Genomic DNA, 22,966 nt, shown 5'->3' with positions numbered 1-22,966 from the left:
TGTGCATGATGACCATGCCATCTTGTCTACTCTTTCTATATATATAAATATTTTGAGTATCAAAGCATTTCATCAAAAAGTATAAAAGTTACGATATTATCAAGTAAATTGGTCATTTTACGCTTTGTGCGTGCGCGCACGCGCATGCATGTGCATGTTGACCATGTCATCTTGTTCACACTTTTAATATATCCTTATATTCTGAGTATCAAAGCATTTCACCAAAAAATATAAAAATTACAGCTATATCAAGTATATTGGTCATTTTACCCATTGCACGCGCACGCACGTGCATGCACGTGCGCGCAAAATGACCTTTGTTCCGCAAATCTACATAACATGCCTATTAACCCTAAAAAGGTTTTAACTCAATTGGATGAGCAGTTTCCGAGAACACTCGCGGACAAAAAAGTACCGGAGAAGAAATAAGAAGAAAAAAGAATAATAATAATAACTAGATACTTATTGCCTAGGCAATAACAGGTCTTCCGTTTTCTTGACTTCTTTGAAAAAAAAACCCACAATCATCTCAATAAGATTACTCTAAATAATAACAAAAGTTATCTCAAGGCTTCCAAAGATATGTAGATACAGATAAAAACAAACGGAATTACTTTTCTGTTTTCTTTATGTACTTCGTCATGAATGAAAGTGCTCCAAACGAATAAAATGTATAAAAATAATTTGCATGGTCATGGTCTATCTAACATCTGCATTAGCCAAACATTTCTGCAAAAAAAAAAAAAAAAAAAAAAAAAAAACTTTAAAAATTCACTTTTTTGCATCGCTTCCTGTCACGACCGGAAGTGACGACAACGTACGATTTTTACATGATGTAGATAAACTAGTAACTAACTATAAGTTCTGAAAGTTTTTGACTTCAATCATGTAGTGTTTTTGAGCATTAAGGTGAACAAAATCTCAACTTGAGGACAGAAAAACACGCGACCGGAAGTGCATTTTCCTAAGATGGTTGACTTCACACTAGACAATTACAGTCTCAATAACATATGTAAAAATCATTTCAAAAACTTTATCAATAAGTGATATTTTTGGGAATGTTTAAAATCCCAATAACATAGTTTCTTTTTTATAATCGGAAAGTGTCGTTTTTTGTTTCCAGTGAGACCAACACATATAGAAACTGTGAAAGAGATTCAATTATATGATGCAAGTTTTATTTCAAAAGTGAAAAGTTTAAATTTTCGATTTCTTTGATCACTTCCTGTAACGACCGGAAGAGACGGCTGGCGCTATTAACCCAAAAAAGTTTTGCCTACTCATTAAATTCTATTACTCATATAAGTTTGGTTTCTTAATCTCTTACCGTTTCTGAGATCTCACTTTGACAAGTTCTCATTTTGCGGACAGTAAAACATGCGACCGGAAGTGAATTTTGCCAAGATATTTGACGTTACTCTAGACATTTGCAGTCTAAATAACATATCTAAAAATCATTTCAAATACTTCATCTATAAGCGATATTTATTGGAAAGTAAAATACTCAAATTATGTAGTTTTTCTCTTATAACCGGAAGTTGACGTTTCTGTTTCCGGTGGAACTAACATATTTCGAAACTGTAAAACAGATGCAATAATGTGATACAAGATTTAATTAAAATAAGAAAAGTTGAAATTTTCGATTTCTTTGATCTCCTCCTGTGACAACCGGAAGTGATGGCTGACGGATTTAAACATATTCTGCAAACGTACTTGTCATGATCAATAAACCCTGAAAGTTTGAGGTCTTAATCTTTTACCGTTTCTGAGATATCGTCCGGACATGATCTCTTTTGAAAAAAACGGAAATTGGACATATCTGACGACGGGAAGTGAATTTTGCAAAATCCTTAAAAATGTTTTTAGTTTATTTTATTTTTCATAATCCCTGAAAGTTTCAAGAAAATCCATCGAGCCATCTCTGAGAAATCGCTTGGACAAAAAACGGGAAAAAAATAATAATAATAATAAACAGTAGAATCACTATAAGGTCTTCCGTCTGAAACGGAAGACCTTAATAATAATAACTAGATACTTATTGCCTAGGCAATAACAGGTCTTCCGTTTTCTTGACTTTTTTGAAGAAAAAAAAAACACAATCATCTCAATAAGATTACTGTAAATAATTAACAAAAGTTATCTCAAGGCTTCCAAAGATATGTAAATACAGATAAAAACAAACGGAATTACTTTTCTGTTTTCTTTATGTACTTCGTCATGAACGAAAGTATCCAAACGAATAAAATGTTCATTCTACACCTAAATTATTCACAACTGATCATCCCTAAAAGTTTCCATGAAAAACTACTCATGTTTGAGACAACTTCTGTTTTTTTTTGGTTGGCACTTGCGACGAAAATAATTTGCATGGTCATGGTCTAACATCTGCATTAGCCAAACATTTCTGTAAAAAGAAAAAAAACTTTAAAAATTCACTTTTTTGCATCGCTTCCTGTCACGACCGGAAGTGACGGCAACGTACGATTTTCACATGATGTAGATAAACTGGTGACTGACTATAAGTTCTGAAAGTTTTAGACTTCAGTCATGTACTGTTTTTGAGCAATTAGGTGAACAAAATCTCAGTTTGAGGACAGAAAAACACGCGACCGGAAGTGTATTTTTCTAAGATGGTTGACTTCACAATAGACAATTGCAGTCTCAATAACATATTTAAAAATCATTTCAAAAACTTTATCAATTAGTGATATTTTTGAGAAAGATAAAAATCCCAATTACATAGTTTCTCTCTTATAACCGGAAGTTTCGTTTTTTGTTTCCAGTGAGACCAATACATATAGAAATTGTGAAAGAGATTCAATTATATGATGCAAATCTTATTTCAAAAGAGAAAAGTTTAAATTTTTGATTTCTTTGATCATTCCTGTAACGACCGGAAGTGACGGCTGACAGTATTAACCCAAAGGATTTTGCCTACTCATTAAGTTCTGTTACTCATATAAGTTTGGTGTCTAAACCTCTTACCGTTTCTGAGATCTCACTTTGACAAGTTCTTATTTTGCGGACAGTAAAACACGCGACCGGAAGTGAATTTTACCAAGATATTTGACGGTACTCTAGACATTTGCAGTCTAAATAAAACATCTAAAAATCCTTTCAAATACTTCATCTGTAAGAGATATTTATGGGAAAGTAAAATGCTCAAATTATGTAGTTTTTCGCTTATAACCGGAAGTTGACGTTTCTGTTTCCGGTGGGACCAACATATTTCGAAACTGCAAAACAGATGCAATAATGTGATGCAAGATTTGATTAAAATAAGAAAAGTTGAAATTTTCGAATTCTTTGATCTCCTCCTGTGACAACCGGAAGTAACGGCTGACAGATTTCAACATATTCTGCAAACGTACTTGTCATGATCAATAATCCCTGAAAGTTTGAGGTCTTAATCTTTTACCGTTTCTGAGATATCGTCTGGACATGATCTCTTTTGAAAAAACGTAAATTGGACATATCTGACGACCGGAAGCGAATTTTGCAAAATGCTTAAAAATGTTTTTAGTTTATTTTATTTGTCATAATCCCTGAAAGTTTCAAGAAAATCCATCGAGCCATCTCTGAGAAATTGCTTGGACAAAAAACGGGAAAAAAATAATAATAATAATAAACAGTAGAATCACTATAAGGTCTTCCGTCTGAAACGGAAGACCTTAATAATAATAATAATAAGAAACAGAGTAAAAACAATATGTTCCCAAACTCCGTTTGGGGAACATAATAATAATAATAATAAGAAACAGAGTAAAAACAATATGTTCCCAAACTTCGTTTGGGGAACATAATAATGGTAAAAAAATGTTCAACTGTACAATTTATCGAAATTTGACAAAAATATATATATATGTATACATTATATGTGTATATACATTTTTCTCAAATTTCAATAACTTGCATATGTATTACATATAAAAAAAATTTCTGGCTTTTGTATACATATGTATTTAAAACTTCATTAAAGAAAAAAATTATGAATATACTATAATTTTCACAAAAAGAGAGACTTGCTATGATATTCTTTCTATAATAATATAATATTTCTTTTTCTACGTAGTCATTATGTTATTCGTAGTTAGAAAATAATGGCATTAAGGTACAATACAAAATTTGAGGGATTTTTGTTTTAAATTTCATAAAAATACTGCATATCAGCACTATGGTATTTGAAAAAAAGTCAATCTCTTATGTTGCCGATTTTGTGTTTTAAAAAAAAATCTTATAATTATCAGAAAATATGAATATTTTTAATACATGTATTCTGTTCTGAAAATTACAAATATCTGATTTGTAGATACCGGCGAAATGTGTTCCATTGTCATTTACATTTTTCTCATAAATTGTTATTATCTTTATGAATTTATATAGCAATCATTATAATTTATATAGTGTTCATTATCTTTTCAATTGAAATAGTGTTCAGCATCTAATTTAGATGCAATTGAATGATAAATATGAGTAGGAGTTTGAATCAATCTTCATATCATCTAGACACAGCTGCATCCTCACAACCTCAGGGGTCCTGAGTCCACTCGTGGCCGCCAAAAGGTCAAAAATAGTGGACTGAGGACCCCTGATGTAGTGAGTATGGACACAACTAGTGAATTTTGCTTAACGGAGTAAATTATGCTCATATAAATCGTGCATTATGGTAAAAGAAAGAATTTACTAATTTTACGCTTCAAAAAGTTCTAGCGAATAAAAAGCGATTTACGTATATTGCCGTCCTGCATATCGCCTATGTCAATGGCAACGAAACGGTCTCACACGATCTATTCTCTAGTACCCTCTCCCTCACGCACAACTGTTGCAGTTTATTTTTGTAAACTACAATATATGATCATTTTCGGCAACAATATAGATTTGAAGTATATGTAAATGTATATTTCAAACATAAAGTGTACATAGTCGAAGACAGTAATTGCTGGGTATGTTGGCATATTTTATGTTCTAGTATTCTATTGAACTAAAAAAAAACACAGCAGGGCTCGAGTCTGACATATTATCTATTTTATATTTGAATATGTTTTAGAAAAAAAATTGATGGCAAGCTAACAACTTAACTTTATGATAACAGTAATGACGTGAATTTTTTTTAATCATCAACTTCTCTTACTTAACTATGTGGCAGTATACAATTATCCCATGCATATGGAATTTATGTCTCCCATTTGAATCATATGCAAACGCCTGTTCTACGTACGAACAATTTCTAAAACTACTGACAAATAATCTGATGATAGAAAGATATCTTCTTTAAAGTCAATATTTTGGAAATTTTATGATCGATACAATGACCTTGTTTGTAAGTACAATCTTTCGTGTATTTCTCCGTTTTCCCGATCATGTCATGGGGCATACAGCGGTTGTGATCAGTCGACAGAGAACGCTTACTCCTCCATGGCACTTGATCCCACTTCTGATGTTTTCAGAGGTGTGTGTTTGCTTTGCTCACAATTTATATAGTTTTATTGCTCTTTTGAGCATGATTACTGTTTGTTATTTTAACATTTCATTATTTAAAAAAAAAAAAAAAACAGGTAAACCTGGGAATTTATAAAATTACTTGTAACATAGTATATACATGTACTTGATAAATTCTACAGCCATTTCTTTAATTATTTTTTTTTTAGAGAAATCTATAATTAGAATATAATCCGAAATACACTGTTATTATTGTTCTAATTATACATTTTTAGACATTTTTCGACAAAGACAATTTACCTTTAAGTTTTTTTCAGTGTTAAGAACCTTAATGATATACTGGTAATGTACAATTACAAACATGTTTTCAATTATAATACCTTAAGCTTAGATAGAAGGAAATGATCTACAGAAAGGATATGTTTATAATATATTAAGTCTACAAAACCGTGACATGTTCCGGAATAAAGATAAAGTAGTATGTCAATGAGACAGCTGGACTTAGAAAAATAAGGTAATCAAAGACGAGTGTGACTAAAATGGGTTGTAGAACCCGGGCCGGGCTGGGAATTTTGAAAGTGAAAACCGGGTTTTCGCTAATTACTGAAAAAATACTGATTTCTTCACCATGAAACTTACGGATGTAATTTAATACTTCAAAATGTGTCTTCGCTGAAAGTTTTAACACCAAATGTCTCGGAAATTTAAGGTTCGTCCCAGGTAAACGTGTCCGGTTTTGGTCGGTCCCGGGTATTTAAAAAATGCATTTATTTTCTACAACCGCCAAATATTTATAAAATGGTTATAATTCTTTGGCAGTTTAAGTTCATTTCGATCTGTCCAATACAGAAACTGCAATTATTTCAATAATATTAAGTACAAAACACCAAAATATGTAAACCTGGTTTACTACCCATTTTGGACACCGGGTAAATGACAATCGTCGATAATCATTGAAAAAAGAAATATTTGGGGTTGAAACTCTCAGCGAAGGCATATTGTGTTGTATTTAATTATATCTGTAAGTTTCGTGACAAATAATCAAGCATTTTTTCAGTTATTATCAAAAACTCGGTTTTCAGTTTCAAAATTTACCCGCCCGGGTTTTACTACCCTTTTTAGTCACATTCATCAAAGACACATATTCAAATGTTTCCACTTTTGATATGTATGCTTTATTTTAGGAGTAGTGATTCCTTGCCATTGAATTCTGCATAAAACAAGCTTATGTGAAGAAACCAATATTTTGAAACTGTATTTTGTATTTTGATGCAAAAATATCTTTAAAATATAGCAAAATCACCCTACAATAACAATTTTACATTGCCACAAGAGAAATTGAGTTCATAGACCGAAATATCGACTTTAGCATAAGCAAAATTTGTATTAAGTATGATTTAAATATTTACAACTGGGAGGGTTAAATGCGCATAGTACAATATAAAAGCCAATCGTTTGGATTAAAGCAGTATTAGTACTATCCGACGGAAGTTGGTAGCGCTACATCTACATCAAAATGTCATTTTCCTTAGGAGCATGCGCAGTCCTTGTCTTTGCTACATACTGTTATGGTGCTGAGGTTAGGCTTTAATGGCTTTAATATTTAATTTTATTTAATCTTACCATCTTTTAAAAACAAATTACAAACTGGAGCTAACGAAATAATAAAAAAAGAAAACGAGAAGAAAAGAATGATTTAAAGAAAAGAAGGGGAAAAAAAAACAATAGGACTGGATCTTTTTTATATACCAATTAATTTTTAGAAACTTCATTCCGTTAACAAACAAATTATTTTTTTAAAAGAATGACTTGAAAAACAAGAATAGGATCAAGACTTTTTTTTTACATACTACTTACTTTTATAAACTTCTCTCCGTTAACAATTCTTTTGGGTTCCTTTGTACCCAATACTATATAGGCAGTTCATCCAGAGTGACCCGACAACTAAGCGCGAGTGAAAAATAAATAAAAATTATAAATATAAAAATAAAAACTTCATGTCATTTTAGATGCATTAGAAATAGATGTTAAACGGGAAGAAATTTGAACATCATAGAAAATTTATTAATTCCTAATTTTTTTAGAGATTTAATATTTCATCATTTACAAACAAAGTGTAAATATATATTTTGGAAGTCCAAAAAATATATTTATATACCGATCCATGCATCCGGTTTTTTGTAGCATATATATCTTAGGAATAAACTGAATGAATATAAGGTCTTAAGATAACAATTCCTTTTTCCCCCTTTTCTTTTATTGTAAAGTTTACTAATCAATTCCCCCTTAGAGGAAATGCACAATAAAAACCTTCTAAAGTAGATGTTATTCCTATCTTTGTTTAAGATACCTACATATGATATGCTTACAAATACAACAATAAAAGATACATTTTCAGATATATGAAAATAAAAAGATACCCGAATCAACCCTAAAGTCGGTATTCGAAAGAGACATTGGTAAGCATGGTCGCAATTCTGTCCTTAAAGTTTACTGCCAGAATTAACTGATACCTGCTTTAAGCATGCATTAATTTATCTATCTTACTTATTTCTTTCTTTTTGCCCGATTGCTTGTTATTTGTCATTCAAGAGGGAATGGAAGTCATTGACATTTCAAGTTTAAAGGAAGTAAACAAGGACAAGAAAAGGTAAGCAAACATGACTCCTATGTTATGCTTATTTTACTACTGAGGAGTAACCAATTAATGATAGAGTAATTCTGGTTCCCCTGGATCAGATATTTATCCCCAGGCAAAGTCGGAGGAAATATGTCTGATTCTATTAGGAATCCAAAATCTTACTACTCACTAGACTCTTTACATTAAGGTATGCATAATGAAGGGATTTTGAACAATTTTGAATCATTTAAAACGAGTTAAAATTGCATTGCTAGATAAGATGAAAGTGAAATGAACCAAATTCACATGACTGATAACATATAAGAAGCTGGTAATTTTGCACTTTTAAAGTTTTTTGAAGAGTTACCTGCCCTTGATGCAAAAAAGAAAATATTTATTTCCTCAAAATATCTGTGGTAAATGATTAATTTTATTTCACATTTTAATAATGGGAGAGTGTTTGCATATTTTCACCAAGAGCTTTTTAAGAAATTCAAAATACTTTTTACAATTATAGCTTAATAACAAATGCATTGCCCATAGACTTCAATGTAAAGTTCAAGGTGCAATTAATTTGACAATAATCAACAATTTTTATAATTTCTTTGGTGGAGTATTTTTATATCACAACACCATCAAAATGATACCATAATTACAAATATAGGACCGTTCATTTATTAGATACAAAATATGGTCGTTATACTTTGAATACCTTAACGTGTCATTATATCGAAGCAAATATATAAGCTTTGTATCAACGCTGTCATAATCTTCTTTTAGTAAACTTACTCATAGTGGATATCAAGATAGCTATTAAAACTATTTTGTACACAAGATCTGCTTTTAAAGACAAGAAAATACAAGAATTTTACACTATCAATAACAAATTTTATGAAAATTGAAAATACATGTATTTTTTATACATGTTTTAACATTCAATATATTATAGCAAATATTTATAAGCAAAAAGTTAGGCAGATAAAAAATTTAAGGATCAAAAAATTGCGAAGACACGTCTCTTTTTTTTCGAGAATGACGACTCAAAAAATACGTACTAAACAATGTCACTCTTCATAACATTTTTCAAAACAATATTTAATTCAATATTTTAAATTTAAAAGCTTTTATTTTGTCGATTTGTGAAGTTCCATTCCATTTGATTAAATAAAACTTATGTTAAAGTGACATAAGTTTTATTTAATCAAAATTTTTTTAAAAAAAATTAACACCATTGTAACGCCAAAAACAACGTCGCGAGAGTTACTCAATATAATTCCCCCTCGTCATTTCTAACACGGTCTGTAGCGTCTTACCCTCTCATTGAAAAGCTTTTCAGAACACTTGACATTTATTTGCTAACAATTGTTCGAGGAGCATAACTTAGTTTGTCAGAGTTTTTTCCTTCAAATTCTTTACCTCGTAATTGTACTTACACAAGATACACAACAGTGAAGCTGCATATCACTTTTCATGACGTTACTTACTCTTTTGTCCTGTTTTTGAACTATATTCTGTTTCCTCCAGACCGTACATTGTCCGATGCAAAATCTCTACCAGGTAAAACACTTCTTTCAATGCTATTTATATATACAAATGCACGGCTAAATTAGAAGAAAACAAATTGCTACTCCGTGACGTCCTTTGTCGTTATCTTCATTTGCTTCTTTTCAAAGAGGACTACCTGTCTTCTGAAATGATTTCTTTTTTAACGAAGTAATATATTGCATTACAACTCTGCATGTGATATATTATATAACAATACTCAATTTGAACGTTTTAATTTCGTTTCGTTGAAGTGCCATGTATTAGAGATGATAAAGTGTATTGTTAGTAAATTACTCAATTCTAACCGTGCTCCGTGACCCCATTTTGCAGTCTTAAATTTTATATAATATTGATATATCTAAATGTTTTATTCAGATTATTTGAATTTATTGTTAAAATACATTTACTAAATTTAGTTATAACATGACATTTAAAAAAATTATTACAAAAGTCTACATATTTTTTTTTAATGAGCCCCGTATATCCTTTAAGATACTGTAGATTCCTTATATTTCGCGAGTACTTATTATCGCGAAATGGCTCTTTATCGTCAAATCGTGAGAACAATAATTAGCGAGTGGACAGTTGATAAAGAGATCTTAAATTGATTTTAGTACCATAAAAATAAAAGCGAGTAATTTTATTTCGCGAGTGGTGCTTCTCGCGAAATTACGCGATAATTAATTCCTTGCGTATTGTAATGAAATAGAATACGTATAAGGAATTGAAATGGGTTTTGAATCATTCAATCAAACTAGTTTGTATGTAGCCAATTATAGTTGATACTTCAGCCAACCAAATATTTAGAATTATTAACCAATCAGTACTTATTGAGCAGGTGTAAAATAGTATAAATACAGGGATCAATTAATCTAGCTTTTGTTTACTTTTGGTGTAACTCATTGTTGGAGTTAGGTCATTGGGTTGGGTTCCTGGGCTGTGTTGGGAAACAACAGAATTGTTAGTTGGACAACTCAGCTCAGGGACCTAGTTCCCTAGAGTCTATGTGACTAGCTATATTGTCTCGGTGACTTTAGCTTGTGTCTGTAACCAAAAGTAGTATTGTGTCCTGGTGACTAGCTATGGTGTCTTGGTGACTTTAGCTTGTGTCTCTGTGACTTCAAGGTGTCTCTGTGCCTTTCTGATAGGTATTTTTAGGTAGTTGCAGGATGTGTCGGGAAACAACAGAATTGTTGTTTAAACCACTTAGTCTGCAGCTTCAGGGATCAGTTAATAAATATTTAGCTAGGTTGGCATCTTTGATTGATTTGATTATAGTGATTCGTTGTTATAGTTCGTTACTGTTTAGTTTGACAATCATTATCCAGATAGGACCAAGGAAAAAGTATATATAGTTGATTTCAGTCGGTTGTTCTTTTAGTGTCATTTATATTATAATAATTGAAGTTGTTTTGATTTCACATTTTAAGCGTGATTCTTAGGAAGGAAACTTAAGCGAACCCAATTAGTAATCATTTGTAGATAGTAAAAACGTTACAGTATATTTAGGAATCTACAGTATTCCTATTGATTTTCCACTTTATAAAAGTGTTCTGTTAAAGTCTGTATTCATTTGAATTCTATATTACAATAATAGGGAAAAAAAATCCACAGGATATGATTGTGTTTCTATGACGTTTTCTGCACAGAAAAGTAATCACTCCAAATCGAAAATTAAAATATCTTTCATGATATATCAGAACGAAGAGTATATCAAGGACAGACAAGACGTTCCTTGAATATCTGATTTTGTATCTCTTTAGTAACGTATCAAAAAATATTTAATTATCATTATCTTGTGATTTCTAATCTATTTTCAAAATTTCTTTAAAAGATATAAACACTAAATATTATGATATAAGACAGTTGAGTAATATCCAATAGGATTATATATCAGGAAACACCATCCTCTGGTTTATCTATTACAAATATCTGGTAATGCATCTCCATTTTTTTAGAGGAAATTTGTTAAAGTAGCAATATGGAAATCATAAAATCTGGAGAAAAATTAATTATTGAGGAACGTCTCATTTGACCTTAACATTGATCTGCTGACGATACATTTAGATAGTTTTCGTATGAGGTATTTTCCCTTCAAGTTATTTCCCTTGGCCGCCATCTTGCACGTCAAACTAGTGAATGTTCCTCTTTGAACAACCAATTTTAAACACGTATGACAGAAATTTAAGAGCAAAAATTCTTTAAAATACTAATATGAATTAAAGGACGCTTTTGTTAACATGTATTCGTGTATTCATAAGAAAATCTGTGTTATCTTCATTGCCCAGTATGATAAGTTTAAATTGTTTGAATAATGAAGGAATCTGGGCTTCTTGACCTCCAGTATGGCCACCAACGGGAAATGACTCTTGCTAAAATAGCGTCTATCGACAACTATCTATATATGTGTATAAATAGATCTAATATCCGGAGTACCAGAGGGTTGTCACCAACAGAACTAAGCTTGTCAGCTTTCGGTGAGGATTTTCAGTTACTAGTATCTAAACCAGAAACTGTGCTGCACCCGGAAGCCAGAATTGTAACCAGGAATGATGACGGCGAGCAAGAGTGGAAGGGGAGTATTCCGGATTGCTTCTTGGTCGGTCACGTGACCTCCCACAATGGCACCGTTTCCCTTTCACATTGTGAAGGCTTGGTTAAGTATAAGATATTTATACATAACCTTTTAAAAGGGTTTTACGATAATTTAACAGATAACCTTACAGTCATTTTTATATATCCATAACAAAAATACTTTATGTAATTAATAGAACATGCCTTAATTTTTATTCAGAATTTTATAAATATGATTAAATACAAAAGGAAATTCGTTTTTTTGAAAAACTTTTAAATAACTGTTAAGCTTTCATCAAATAAACGTTTTGAATTCCTTTTGGAATAATTGCCCCAGACTCAACAGCAAAAGATAGAACTCGAATAGAGCTATAATTACCCAAAGACTGTACAACCAATTAGTGTTTTGTCTTTTTCGCAATTTTGAATGGCAATAGCGCATAATCATCCTGTTTTTTCTCCAGGCATTCTTCTGAGTGCATCTCTCAGTTTGTTCCTGTTGTTACCTACGAGAATTCTATTATTTTCATAGCGCGTGAATATAACCAGCGCTTATATTACATGATTTACAATGCCGACATGTAAAGACTACTACAAAGATTTGGAATTTAATTTTATTCATTTAATATATAAACATAACAAATTTATAAAACATTTTCGATATTTAGAAAGGATCACTAACCACGCGATCAGGAGATTTCCAATTGAGAGAACTCCCAAAAGTTCACAATAAAGGACTCAATTTCTCAGACGAAGATACCGTTCTTGTGATTGGCAAAATGAGACCACAATACAAAACCGGTGGGGCAGATGTAAAGATTAAAGGTGAGATTTGTCTTCTAGATTTTTTATTGGTTTGTATAAAAAACGGATCATTAATTGTCAAACTGCATACATTTAAAATTTATAGGAAAGTAAAAAAAATCTGCAAAAATTGTCATAGCTTATTTTTATGATAGACTTCAGTCTTTCTGCACTGGATGACCGAACAATAAAAACTTAAGGACAATCTTAAAAGACAAGCAACTAAGAAAGATGTAGTTATTGAATTGGCTGTGTACACAGACAAAGACTTTACGGCACTGCTTCACCAGAAAAAAAACCGCTAGGAGAATTGAACTTATGATCTTGAAATACAATGGGGTATAAATGTATTTTGCTGAAATAAATTTCTTCGCGTTCATTCTGTTAAGGCATTTACCTGATATTGTAATTTTGTTTGATTTAATTCAGGTTCAGTTTGAGTATTCTCGTCCTGAACTCGGTTACAACGTAAAAATCCAGATTAAATATCTGAGTTTTTGGGAGACAAATCCGGTAATCGTATGACTTTTTTTCATTTGTTTAAAAAAAGAGAAATTTTTGCTAGTTTAAATTTAATTTGATTTGTTGAAAAGGGTAATTCATAGCATATAGGCATATCCCGAGTTGCCATCATAACAATTTCATTTTATCAATCCACTTGATGCCACAATTAAAAATGTTTTCGATATAATGTTTGAAGGAATTCTTTTGTTTTAAGATACTGGTCGAAAAATCAAATTATAAGGAATGAATTTAAAAGCAACGCAAGTCAAAAACTTGTATAACATTGGTTTTTTGTTCATTTGCTTGATTAACATACATTCGAGAATTTTTCACTTAATTGGGACGCCACCAATTGCCGGTGAAGGGCTGCAAATTTAGACCTGTGCTCGTCACTTACGGCCTTTGAGCCTTTACTACGACACGGTACCTCGCTTTATAAGGTCTCATCCAAAGGATAGGCCTCAACATCCCGCAGTGGTATTCGAACCCGCGACGAAAGGATCAACATCTCACTCCGCTACTCTAGAGCAAACACTCTAAACCAAGCAGATGACCAGTATAACTTATAAATAGGTATAACTTATTTGAATTATGATTATATTTAATTCGGTGAGAATTTAATTTTATATAATTAATATTTACAGGCTTTTTACAACAACTCGATTAAAGTTAATTTTGCACTGCATACATTTTGTGAAGGATTCCACGACAACCCAATTACTAGTAAATACGATATCTTATATCTTCATAGCGGGTGCGTACCTACTGTACAGTTTTTTCCATGCCTAATTGTATTAGATTTTATAGCCTTTAATATTATCTTCATTCTGTAACTTTAAAGAGAACAAGCATCTGCTCCTGAAATGCAATGTCTCTAATTCAATCATATTTCTTTATTTAAAATCATTTTTTTTTTCATTATATCAAAATTAGCTTTCATGGTAGGTGTTTCTCCTTAAAATCTTTTTAGGCGGAGACCAACAGATGTAGGAGGGCGTGCCTTTCAGTCCGCAGCTTGCAATCCCTATAGGAGATGCGGTGTTGATAGACAGGAAGTTCTATCACACTCAACTACAGTCCACGAACTAGGACACAGGTAAGACCAACTTGTGAGAATTTATAATCAGACGCAGTTCCAGAATTGCCTTTTTTTATTCTTTCAACAGGTTCAGCTATTTCACGATATAATACTTTCGCGTAAAGTAATGAATCTGATTTGTTAAGAAACCCTCTGAAGAATGAAATCACGCCCTCCAGCGTAATAGAACGTAACAACAGTCAACATTACTTGACGGCTTGTATTCCAAATCATATTGTCTCCGAAGAATGATCATATATAGAGAGAGAGAGAGAGAGAGAAAGAGAGAGAGAGAAAGCACAGAGAAATCACTTTTGTAAGGATGCCCACTTCCGCCCCAACCCGGGGGTTGATCTCTCGACCTACGGAATCTCCTAGCAATGGAGGAGCAGTGTGCTACACCGCTCGGCCATCTAGGCAAGTCAAAAAACTTGCTTTTGATTCCGATGGACTTCACACGGTCATAGAATGGAAGTGAGATACAGTTATTTGGATATTAGTTTTATTAAAGGGTCGTTACCGATACAGATTGTAATAAAATCAAATTTATTTTTAAAGCACATTTAATTTACAACAACTCTTAAACTAACAAAATTGCCGTAAGTGAAGATATATTAATATAGAAAGCACAGAGAAATTCACTTTTTTAAGGATACATATACATAAATAAACGTTTAGTATAATAAATCAATTAATGCTTATAGTGCCTCGATCGACAAAACTTCTCTGGGTGAAAATTTACAATGTTTTCTTTAAGAACATGCAATATTTATAATATCGTGGGCCAGTTTGGTCCGAAATGAGAGGATATTTTCATTATGTCCTCTTTTCAATAATACAAGGTGTCAAATTAAAATGCAAGCATCTATAACTCATGTAAATTCAACTCTGTATCAATACGTCTAGGGGAAACAAATACTGTAGTGACCTTAGTACATGTACTTGTTACATGAAAGTGGGACAAAATTTTCACGAATTCTAGATATTGTTCTATATAATTTATACTAATTAAAATATACACAAGAAAGGAATTTACGCGAGAAGACGGTCTTGCGTAATTACGCAAAAATAAAGTTTTTGCAAATAAAGAGTGCTTTATATTAGAAGGATGGAAAAAATATTTTGTCCACGAATCCCGATCTTAGGGGTGTAAAACACAGTTTAATCACAAGTACATCTCATTCAAAGATACATCAGTAGTGCGGTGATAAATGGATGATAAAAAGTTCATGTTATAAGCTTTTGTATATGTATTATTGGTATATTTAAGTATTATTTTGAACTTTTTTATATCATTAATAATTTCAATATTTGCAGAATTGTCAATGTTCGAACCTGTTTGTTTATTTCTTAATTTCAAAAAACATGTTGACATACAATCACATGAAGCATATTATAATAAGACAAAGAAATGTTCATTTCATTGAATGTATATGATGCACATACAATATGCATGGAAACTAATAAATTAGCATGCGAACTAATAAATATACAACCACATGTAACATACTAAATTATGGCTATTGTTACAGTACATTTTATAGTCTACTTTTAGAGCATAATTTAAGTTACTCATGTAGATATTCACATAATTTTCTAGTGAATTTCTTAAACGAAGTAGGTTATTGACAAACAAGTCGATGAAACAAGAATATCAACAGTCTCATTTAAAGTCATCATTTCATAAGTTCTTTGGTAAGTCAAATGCTGCATGACGTTTTTCATACTATCTGTTAGGTCATTATTTACTCACTGAATTGTCTACGGATTTCCGTTATTTCCTTATCATGACAAGGAGCACATGGCGGATGTGACCGGTCGGCAGGGGATGCTCACTCCTCAATGGCACCTGATCTCTCCATCCTACCTCTGATGTTTAAGAGGTCCGTATTTGCTCTGCTCCTGATTTGTATTGATTAAATGGACTTTTGGGTTGAATACTGTTCGTTATCTCCATATGTTTTATTTGAACAACATTTTTTAGGATAAAATTCTTTAATATGGTTTTCTTTCAAAAAATCAAAATGAATATATACAAAGCAAATTTCTGGATGTTTTTCTCTTATATTTTTTTTATATGGGACATTCGTAGATAAAATGCTATTCATCTTCTGAAACATCTTTTAAAAACTGACAAAACCGGAAATATTGACATGCAAGATTTTGAACATCCACCAGTTTCAATTTCTTAAGATTGTGCAGAACTGTTTATTAAGTTTGGTGCAGAATTGTTTCTTAGGTTTGAACGCGCGATTGTATTGATAGGTAGTTTAAAGATATCCTTGTATTTCAAGGTTCTTCCTGATTTCTTTAAAAAAAACGTTAGTTTTCCAGACTTTTTAAACTCAATGTTGTTGACGTTGCATGTTTATTATTTCAATTCAAAATTTGTGAAAACAGTAACTAAATGCAGAATTTGTATGGTGATGATAGTTTTAATTATCTTTTAACATACATCTATGTTTTCGTCTTTACCAGTTATCCCTACATCCGATATTGAAAAGATATCATAAAGTGACAAATATCTTCTTTTTTTAAACGACAAGCAAACAAAATAGGGTGTTCTTTAACCGGTTTTTGGGATCGAGCTTATAGAAAATTTCTCCTTTTTAATTACATGATCATGCGTATCAAAATTATCTATCGTGGTAAATAAAATCCATTCTTGATTTTGTTTAAGTTTGGGAATGTTACACGACGTAGACGTAGGGTGCACCGGAAGTGACAGAGGCGTCATGGGAGGACAAGGAACAGGCTGGAGTTCTTGCAGTATCAGAGATTTTAATAAATTTCTACAGTACGTCTATAAAATGAGAATAGAAATTTTTCACCGACTGCCTTACACGCGACATTTTTAAATTGCACGTATAAAATGTCTATACAAAGCAAAGACAGCCTAAATGATCTTAATATATATCTTGATGAAGTACTTGTATCAGGAAGTGGGAATCATCCCAAATTTTAACATTATAATAAGATAATTTTTTATGGCTGTAAACACTTGCTTGGTCATTTCCTTCTAGATATATGTATGTATAGTTCTGACCGTATTTCATTCTTTAATCAAAGATAAAGAACCATGGTTATAATGACTTTAATACAACTAGAAATTACTTCAAGGGAATTTACTTTGAAACCATTTTCCTTTAGGGAATGGATAGCATTTTTGATAACTTTTTTGTCACATATGCAGTATGTAATTTGACAGTTAATTTTTTTTTTTTAGTTTGGGGAATAGATCGCTTTTTTGAAATCTTTTCTTCCAAACATGTAATATTTAGTCCTGAAGTATGTTTTCTTAGTTAAACAAAATTGCTATAGAAAAGTCTAAAGTTATACTAAATCTAAATATTTATATGTTTATTTCAGAAGTAGCTCCGCTCAGTGTTTATTTCGAGAAGATGTTTCGAATAGCACCACCTACGGTCCATTTGAACCAATTCTCATAGGTAAAATCACAGCTACGCTTTATCTAAGTAAATCACGTGTTATTTTAACCTTTATTTCCGAGTTATATTGGCGACATTGGCTAAACACGGAAATAAAGGAAATAAAAGTTTTTTTGTTTCTGATATTGGGAAGTAAAACAAATTACATATGATGTGAGTGTATCTGTTGCTATATACAATTATGTCTGTTTAAGTACACGTAATTGTAAAAGTATTCGAATTAATCGCAAAGAAAATCGAAACTACGAAGAATAAGGGAATTACAATCATACTCTCTGAAAATGATATTTTCTTAAGAGTTTTACAATATAATTTTCTGATTGTGCACATCCAGAAATGTATTTGTATATGTAAAAGATATTTACGGTGTACATTCATACAGATTTTAATTAGATATCCTGGCAGGTTAAAGTACGCCAGATTTTTGTAAATATTATAGGTCAGAAGTACAGTGTAGACGAAATATGCGAGCTACATTATGGTCCTAACTTTCACTTCCGGAACTTCTCATACTTCCCGGTAAGAACTTTTTTTTGGAATGGAGAATAATGAAATTATAATACATTGTAATACGTTTGTTTTAATTGTTCGTAGCCATGCGAGATAATATACAGCTGTGTAAACTATAACGAAGGCGATTTGTTTGGACAAATGTTTACCTCTTACTTGAGTACTCTTGCTGGAATATATTGCGGCACAGGAAAGGTAAGTCCTATAGGACTCCCCAGAAATATTGAGTTAATGCTTTTATAAAATACTTTACAGGTAATGTAAGTTCAAATATCTAAAACGAATTTTACAGCTTTGCATGAACAGAAAATGTCAGACGTTTGAAGAGGTCAATGTAAAACCAAGTGTGGTTAGGCCCGGGGGATGGGGACCGTGGGCAGATTGGCAGCCTTGCTCCAGGACCTGTGGTACAGGACTAACCTACAGGAGGAGATTCTGCAACAATCCAAGGTTTTAAATATTGAGTGTAAAATATCTAGTTTTCTAATTACTGTAAAATCAGATTTTTTCGTGGGGATGTAGTATTTGTAGTTTGAGGATAAAATATTGGTTTTTGTGAATGAAGAAGAGTTGAGCTGTAATATTTTGTAGAGGGCATGCATTCGTGGGTCTCTATGTAGCTACACTATGTATTAAGAATCTCTGATTTTCAAAAAGTACTATATTCTATTTGAAACATTTTTTTCCTGCATAGAGTAATGTGTAGTAACTTTTATTCAAGGTCTTGTCTCAAAGTTAAAGATATTAATAATATAAGTCACTGAGTTAAGATATTAAGATATTTGTCCTTCTTATTTTCTCAAAACCTGAATTAGAACAACAGTCATTTCACTCCATATTAATTCTTGTCTGGGAAAGATATAATGTCAAAAACGACTACTTTCTAAGAAATAAACCAACTTCATGGGCTATTTTGTTGATTTTAAGTTCTTTGGCAACCAAATGTTTGCAGCCTGAAAATAAAAGGTATTGAAATTTTAAGATAATGTAAACAATTTTGATTTCAGTTTTTATGGATAATTATAACTGAGGATATTCTTGAAAGTATGACGCAATGTTGTTTTTAAGTATGTATATTTTATAATTTTTTAACACTTTTTTATATCAATAAAGCCCTTTGAACCACCCAGGCTGTGAAGGTGGAGATGATAATGCTTATGAAGCCAGGACGTGTAATCCTGAGGTAGGCTAACCAAATGCCACATGCTTAAAATCGCTGACTTTAGAGCGCTTATGTTGTTGCAACTATTAATATAAGGAGAGAAAGTGTGTAAATTTTGCATTAATTATTCATGACAAAAATATATCTTAACACAGTGTATATCAATTGTAGCCCTGTTCCACGGACAGTTCAAACGAAGAAACGCTTATAAATCAGCGGGCATCTGAAACTTGCAGTAGATTGTTGAAGAATAAAGTATTAGATTCCACAAAGTACACATCAGTTGGAAGAAAAATGTCCTGGCATGGTGAGATTAAAAGAACATTTTAATTTTACTTTGTTCAAACACATAAAACGATTGAAAAAAATGCAGCCTTAAAAATGTAACATGTAAAAAAATTTCTCCGTCTTTATTGAGTAAAATCCAGAAATGTGTGCAAAAATTCATGACATGACGCCGATTCTTTAACAAACTCACCACTTTAGGACATTTGAAATGCGAGGTGTCATGTGAAGCAGTGCCAGGGTACACAACGCCTGGTTATACAAGATTTGGCTTAATCCCCCAGGGTACTCCGTGTGAAGGACCCAGTGAAGAATCGGACCAAAAGTGGTCAGATTACAGCTACAGATGTCTGGACGGCTATTGCAGGGTATACAGTAATACACGATTATAACGAATAGGAATAAAGCCTTATCCTGTTTTCATTTTATTAAGATAAATTGATTAGGTGTTAAAATAAAATGTGACAGTTTTTCTTGGTTGCCGCTGGCAATTGGCCAGTTGGCGTGTTTTAAAGTATTATAACATTGACCATGAAAGAATTTCAGCGATGTAGAGAATTAGTATTTATATGTTCACCCTGAAGGGAGTGTATTGTATATGCATAATACTCTGTCTTAGTTTTTCGGTTGTAACGGAGAGCTCAACGCTAAATATGACGTCTGCGGTGTTTGTAAAGGAGATGGTTCTACGTGCGACAAAGTGGAAGGAGTTTATACGGAGACAACAGAACAAGGCACGTATGATACTATAACTGATAGCCTAAAATAATCAAAACATAATTATAATTATGTTTTTCTCTGTTATTTATAGGCATTCTTAACAGTGGCGAGATTTAAGAAGGATAAAGGAATAAAAAAAATTAACTGAATGAAAGTGATCTTCTTTACTGTGTTGATTAATCACCCTATAATTACTGATTTCAGGTAAAAGAAAGATAATTACCGAGATACCCGTTGGAGCGTATAACATACGGTTCTGGTTTAATTGGCAAACAGTAATGAGAGAAAACTATGTAGGTAATATATTTACATTCTTCTTACCACGGAAAACTTATTTAATTCAGAAAAAAAGAAAAGGTAACTGAAAAATACATCCCCCAGGACAGAAAAGTGCATATTATCGACAGGTTTGATTTTTAAAGATTATGGAGTTTACATTTTTGCTGACTCAGTATATATCCAACAGACACTTATTGTACTGTATTCTTAGGGCATGTATTTTCAAGCAAGTTATTAATCTTGCATGATTTATTATCATTTGATAAAAATAAATTCATCTGCTTTTATCACAGAAATCTACAACAAAGATGGACTTGTAATTCTGTCTAGCTGGATACAGTGGATTTGGGATACGACAAAGAACCCAACAAATTTCGCCGGTACATATTGGAATTATGTTTTCTGGCGTCAAGAGTTGTATGCTAAAGGACCCATCACCGAACCTGTAATCATTAAGGTAAAACCTCAATAGCTTTCATCAGTCCAAAGGAGATACAAATGCCGTAAACCAACTATTATTCACAACACATTTATTGTGAAATCCATGCGCAACTATTAATTTTCGTGACTGTGGAAACATTCTTCATTTAAATAGTTCATGGCGAAAAATATTCACTAGTAAATAAAGTTCGGGAAACTTGCAGATATTTCTCGCACAGAATTTAAATGTGGTTTTACAGTCCACATTGCTGAAAATTGACATTCAATTATATTTTCAGCACTACAGATATGGAGAGAAGAAAAATACTGGCATTAACTATATGTATAATGTACCCAAATCTGGTAAGTAGAAACATGTAAAGACAGTAGAATAAACATTTCCATAGCTGTACAAAGCAGTCATCGTATCATCTTTTGTATGTTAAAAGCAAATTTAATCTCAGTTTAGGTCGAGATAATTAAAATCAAGTTTACCAATTCAAATATGTCCTACAATGCTTGTAATTCATAACTTCCAATGAATGTTCATGTATTTAATAATAAAGTCAGTTATTGCTATGTTTGTTTTACTTGTCACAGTTAATATTGTTTTTCTTTTGAAGTTAAAACTTGTCAAGGACAATGTGCAAATGGAGGAACATTTAACACAAAGATCTGTTCCTGTGACTGTCCTAGTGGGTTTTATGGTAAGGCCATATGATTATACTATGTTTTCTTGTTTTATATGAATGTCACTATATATGGTTTACAGCAAAAATATTCAACAAGACTTTCGACAAAACATCATGGCTAAAGAAAATTCAGTTCTCCTGATAGATACAACACTTTTTTTTACAATAGAAAAAAGGATATTGTCTCTAAGAAATCTTTTAATAAAGATTTGGCCAGAGAGGCCTTGATATGAATTGTTTAGGTTCTTGGACAAAAGTTATGTATATGAAATACATGTATATATCTTTTACGCCACTGTTACAGAGAATGAATATACCGTACATAAAACATAGAAGTGATAGAACGCAAGGGAAAACGAAAAAGAAAATTAATGGTATCATATTAAAAAGATCGATGTTGAATTCTGCTAATTATCACAACTGATTTCTAAAACAGGAAATGACTGCACTAGTCGCTGTAACACCTACTGCTTCAACGGTGCAACGGTTGATCAGTCCAACTGCGCATGTCAGTGCAAGGACCACCAGACCGGAAGACAGTGTAAATGTGAGGCAGGGTACGGCGGTGAAGACTGTAAAACGAATTTATAGAGCAACACAGCTAACTGATTTATCAGTCCAATAAAAGATATTTAAATATAAATATTTTCTTCCATTTTTTTGTCTGAATCCTCGGTTTTTGCTACTGACTGCGCACAATTTCAAACAATATTTCTTTATATTCCTTAATTTCTCCTGATTTGTACTCCTGATTTGTAATTTAGCTAAGCTGTTCTTTTGGAAGTCAGTAGACCTATATGCACTTGTAACATCATACACCTAAATCAATGCCTCTTTAGGTATATATAGTATCATCCAGTACTAATGATAACCACTTGAAGTACT

The 22,966-nt window shown here is 32.0% G+C and overlaps 1 protein-coding gene across 1 annotated transcript; it reads left to right on the top strand.

Annotated features, from left to right (window-relative positions):
• The first annotated feature begins 8,036 nt into the window (after positions 1–8,036).
• Positions 8,037–22,673, top strand: LOC133188294 (A disintegrin and metalloproteinase with thrombospondin motifs 6-like). The gene is made up of 15 exons (XM_061323664.1): positions 8,037–8,089; positions 14,457–14,582; positions 17,934–18,013; positions 18,453–18,532; positions 18,608–18,718; positions 18,816–18,973; positions 19,637–19,706; positions 19,857–19,992; positions 20,172–20,338; positions 20,590–20,704; positions 20,895–20,987; positions 21,263–21,426; positions 21,689–21,752; positions 22,013–22,096; positions 22,518–22,673. The coding sequence occupies exons 1-15, from the start codon at positions 8,037–8,039 to the stop codon at positions 22,670–22,672; spliced, it is 1,656 nt and encodes a 551-aa protein (XP_061179648.1). The 3' UTR covers position 22,673.
• Positions 22,674–22,966: the final 293 nt, after the last annotated feature.

This window comes from Saccostrea echinata, unplaced genomic scaffold (genome assembly GCF_033153115.1).
Source record: "Saccostrea echinata isolate AGI-Se365-2 ecotype Australia unplaced genomic scaffold, CSIRO_AGI_Sech_v1 ptg000016l, whole genome shotgun sequence".
NCBI classification, from domain to species: Eukaryota; Metazoa; Mollusca; class Bivalvia; order Ostreida; family Ostreidae; genus Saccostrea; species Saccostrea echinata.
The sequence above is the reverse complement of the archived record's forward strand: the minus strand, read 5'-3'. Positions and strand labels throughout refer to the sequence as shown.

Excerpts from the sequence above, each read along its gene's own strand:
- LOC133188294 (XM_061323664.1), top strand. The coding sequence starts at position 8,037 with ATGGAAGTCATTGACATTTCAAGTTTAAAGGAAGTAAACAAGGACAAG. Across the intron at positions 18,533-18,607 it reads GGAACTTCTCATACTTCCCG|CCATGCGAGATAATATACAG; the intron begins GTAAGAACTTTT and ends AATTGTTCGTAG. Across the intron at positions 20,705-20,894 it reads TACGGAGACAACAGAACAAG|GTAAAAGAAAGATAATTACC; the intron begins GCACGTATGATA and ends TACTGATTTCAG.